The following is a 4,779-nucleotide window of genomic DNA, read 5'->3' as shown; positions in this document are numbered from 1 at the left end:
AGTTTTAGGAGATCAGCCAAGACGAGCCTAATAGCATCACATGCTATTTACCTGCGACAAGCCTCTCAATTTCAACTTGCCACACGTAGCAAAGTGCTACATGTTTTCCATGAAAACACTCGAGACATCAAAACATGTCACAAACTGGGGGATACTCATCAGGGTATTGGTCTGGCGGTTTACAGCGTGCGGCGTGCAATACGCTCGTTACAAGAAAGTGTCATAAAGCGGGGCGGTTAGTAATGGCAAGAAGTAATGGTGAAACGTATCCTTCATTATGGAAACATCAATTCCAGGCGTTATTCGTTACTCCCTTCTTCCACTACTCAATCGTTTCCACTTCCTACGAGACCAGGGTACGTTTTAGTTGCGACTTGTATAAATAGGTCTCACCTATTTCCACCAAACAGCAGGTTTTGGTCAGGAGAACAATACAACATCCATAAATTATCTGATAGCTTTTCATTCAGCTAGCCAGTTCAACTTTCTGATACAAGTCATGGAACACCCACACTTATGGAATCAACTATTCTGGTCTCAACACTTTCTTCGCTTCCCTCCCTAATACCAACCCTTCTCCTTCACTTTGTGACCGAAGCAAGCCTGGAACATACATTTATTGGTTTAGTCCAGGATTGTACAGATTGATCTCTCGAATCAAAAGTACTCCCGTGCAGTACATTGTTTAGGGTTTAAATTTGTTTCTCACCCACACACCCAAAATTACCAAAATCAACAAAAACGATTTTCACCCACAAACACCCATACATCAAACAATTCAACAATCAAAATAGGTTGTAAAGGCATCATGTTTCTTCGTGAGATATTTCCTAATTTCTGGCATCGGTCACAAGCAACAAAAAAGGCATGACTATCTTTAAACAGTGATAGCCAATAGAAACCACTGTGCAAGATCTTTGCCGCAGTTTTCTTGGCATTAAAGTGGCCCTCCACATGCATGGTAATGAAACAAAGAGATGACATATCTTTGTTCCGAGTTGGGGACACATCTCCGAATGAGTTGGTCAGGGAGGTATTTAAACAAGCATGGATCATCCCAAAAGAAGTGTTTGACTTCAAACAAGAACTTGGATCGGTCTTGTTTATACCAATGCAAGGGAATTCTACCAGTAGCAAGGTAGTTAACAATATGAGCGAACCAAGGCATTTCAGATACGCGCATTTGTTCATCTGGGAATGATTCTGTAATATACAATGATTCATCAACAGATTCAACATTCGACCTAGACAAGTGATCAAAAACAATATTTTAAGACCCTTTATTATCTCGAATTTCGAGATTGAACTCTTGTAGCAAGTGTATCCATCGAATTAGACGAGCCTTAGCATATTTCTTAGATAGAATATATTTCAATGCAGCATGGTCAGGATATATGATGACTTTAGATCCTATCAAATAAGATCTAAACTTATCCAATGCAAATACAACATCTAGAGATTCTTCTCAGTGGTTGAATAATTTAGTTGAGAAACATTAAGTGTTTTACTAGCATAGTAGATCATATAAGGAAGTTTGTCTACTCGCTGACCTAAAACTGCTCCTACAGCATAGTCATACGCATCACACATAATTTCAAATGGTAAGGTCCAGTCGGGTGGTCTGACTATAGGGGCATATGTGAGAAGATATTTCAATTGCTCCCATGCTTCCTTACAAGCATCATCAAAAACCAATGCAACATCTTTTGCAAGAAGACTACACAACGGTCTTGAAATTTTACTAAAGTATTTGATGAATCGCCGGTAAAAACCGGTAGGGACTAAGAATGACCTTATCTCACCCACAGAGCGAGGTTGAGGAAAGTATTGAATGAGATCAACTTTAGCTTTATCTACTTCTATGCCCTTTCATAAATGATATGTCCTAACACTATGCCCGAGTTAACCATGAAATGACATTTTCCCAGTTCAAAACCAAATTCTTTTCTTTACATTGAATCAGCACAAGAGTAAGATGATGCAAACATTCATCAAAAGAAGACCCAAAGACATAAAAATCATCCATGAAAATTTCAAGAAACCTATCTACCATGTCAGAAAAGATTCTCATGATGCGACGTTGAAAAGTAGCAAGTGCATTACACAACCCAAAAGGCATGTGACGATAAGAAAATGTACCATAAGTACATGTAAATGTGGTATTTGGTTGGTCTTCGGGTGCTATATGAATCTGGTTATAACCCGAATAACCATCTAAGAAACAATAGTGAATGTGTCTTGATAACCTTTCTAGTATTTGGTCAATGAAGGGAAGAGGAAAATGGTCTTTCTTCGTTGCTGTGTTCAGTTTCCTATCGTCAATATAAACTCGCTACCCTGTGGTTACACGAGTGGGGACTAGCTCATTCATATAATTCTGAACTACAGTAATGCCAGATTTTTTGGGCTTAACTTGAATGGGACTGACCCACTTGCTATCTGGAATTGGGTATATGATACCCGCATCAAGCAATTTCAGAATTTCATCCTTAACAACATATCTCATGTTGGGGTTAAGTCTCCTTTGCATTTCCCTATATGGTTTAGTGTTTTCTTCAAGATTTATATGATGCATGCAAATTGTGGGACTTATACCTTTAAGGTCTGAGATGGTCCAACCTAAGGCCTCTTTATGATCTTTAAGCACTTCTAAAAGTTTACTCTCCTGTTTCGTGTTTAAACATGATGCAATAATAAAAAACAAAGTATCAGAAGAACCTAAGAATGCATATTTCAAAGTATCAGGCAATGGTTTTAAATCGGGCTTATGTGGTTCGACAAGAGATGTGGAATACTCCGCATCAGTAAGTGGAAGTGGTTCCACTGCATTCTTCCATTTAGCAATATCCATGGGTGGTACAGATTCAAGCAAAGAGTGGACTTCACTAATGTACTTAGAATCAAAAAGATCCAAGTCAATATTATCTAAACATGCTTGCAAAGGGTCCACAGCTAAGATGTCAGGCAATGAGTCTTGAATCAGACTCTCAATCATGTTAATCTCATGCAATTCAGCATCATCACAATCTATGGGTTGTTGACTAATGTTAAAAACATTCAGTTCTACAGTCATGTTACCAAAAGATATTTTCGATACTCCATTTCGACAGTTTATGATAGCATTTGACGTTGCCAAGAAAGGATGTCCTAAAATGACAGGAATGTGATTATCTGGGTTTTTCACAGGCTGAATATCCAATACAATGAAGTCCACAGGAAAGAAAAATTTATCAACCTTGATTAACACATCTTCAACAATACCACGAGGGATTTCGACAGATCTGTCCGTTAATTGTAGCGTAACAGGAGTGGGTTTCAGCTCCCCAAGACCTAACTGCACAAACACATAGTATGGCAATAGATTTACACTTGCTGCTAAGTCTAGTAAAGCCTTTTCGACCACATGGTCTCCTATGGTGCATGAGATTGTTGGATAACTTGGGTCTCTAAATTTAGTTGGGTTCTTGTTTTGAATTATGGAACTTACCTGCTCAGTGAGAAAAGCACGTTTGTGCACATGGAGCTTTCTCTTTTCTGTGCACAAATCTTTCAAAAACTTAGCATAGGTGGGCATCTGCTTGATTTCTTCGAGAAATGGAATGTTTATGTTGACACGTTTAAATATTTCCAATATCTCATTGTACTGGTTACCCGCTTTTTGATGTACCAACCTTTGTGGAAATGGAGCAACATCCACAAAACATGGTAAGGAAGCATTAACATCAGTAGAATTCTTAAAGTCACTTTATTGCTCAGATTCTTTTTCTACACTAGATGTTTTCTGTGGTGTTGTGTGCAATTGCGAGTCTGATTTAGACTCATTATATTGTGGCGCACTTACATTATTATCAACAACTTTACCACTACGAAGAGTGGTGACAGCATTCACTTGGTTATGTGAGGACTCATTGCAAGCAGACGTGCTTGCTTGAAATGCACTTTTCTGAATTTTTTGAGGTTGACTAGGGAGTTTACCCTTTTCTCTCTCATTTAGTGCATCACAGAACTGACCCAATTTGATTTCTAGACTTGCAAATCTCTGGTCATTTAACTTATGATATTGCTAAGATTTTGATTCATTTGGTTTACACCATCATCAAAGTTTGGCCTTTTGTCAACAAGGTACTGTATGTGTGATTGTACTTGGGGATTTCTAGGATATGAATATCCCTGGTTATTACTCGTTGTACCCCCTTTTACGGGCCCTTTAGACCATGAAAAATTAGGGTGATTCCTCCACCCTGGGTGTAGGTCTGAGAATAAGGGTTGCTCTTGCTTATGATACAAAGCATTAGCCTGTTTAAACCTAGATTCTTGAAATGCGTGTAGGTATGAACAACTATCCACTAGGTAGTCTGAACTGTGGCATGCGGCACAAGTGGCCATATCAATTTGGTCACAGAGAGTAGGGGCATTAGTTTTCACATTCTTCTGCAGCTCTAGCGCTTCTATTCTCCTAGCTAGGGATGCAACATTTGCCTTTTCTTAAAAGTCGGACTCAATTTTATGGACATTAGCTACAGGGGTAGCCTTTTAGGTTCACGGATGGACTCCCACTGCTAAGTCTTTTCAGCGACTTCGATTAAGAAAGTCCAAGCCTCATTGGCACTTTTGTCAATAAGTGCACCGTTGCACATTGACTTAACTGTGGTTCGGGTACTGACATCTAGGCCTTCATGCAAAATTTGCACAAGTCTCCATCTTTCAAAACCATGGTGAGGACATTGGAGTAATAATTCATTGAATCTCTCCAGATATTTGTCCAAGATCTCACCTTCT

General features: G+C 38.9%; 1 protein-coding gene across 1 annotated transcript; it reads right to left on the bottom strand.

Moving 5' to 3' along the window:
• Positions 1–1,452: 1,452 nt before the first annotated feature.
• On the bottom strand, positions 1,453–4,386 carry LOC113290886. The gene is made up of 6 exons (XM_026540474.1): positions 4,144–4,386; positions 3,842–4,039; positions 3,488–3,733; positions 3,129–3,334; positions 2,596–3,041; positions 1,453–1,562 (listed from the first exon to the last, which is right to left on the bottom strand). Exons 1-6 carry the CDS (start codon positions 4,384–4,386, stop codon positions 1,453–1,455), a joined length of 1,449 nt encoding a protein of 482 aa, XP_026396259.1.
• Positions 4,387–4,779: the final 393 nt, after the last annotated feature.

The sequence above is a fragment of the Papaver somniferum genome, chromosome 6 (assembly GCF_003573695.1).
Source record: "Papaver somniferum cultivar HN1 chromosome 6, ASM357369v1, whole genome shotgun sequence".
Classification (NCBI taxonomy): Eukaryota; Viridiplantae; Streptophyta; class Magnoliopsida; order Ranunculales; family Papaveraceae; genus Papaver; species Papaver somniferum.
The sequence above is the reverse complement of the archived record's forward strand: the minus strand, read 5'-3'. Positions and strand labels throughout refer to the sequence as shown.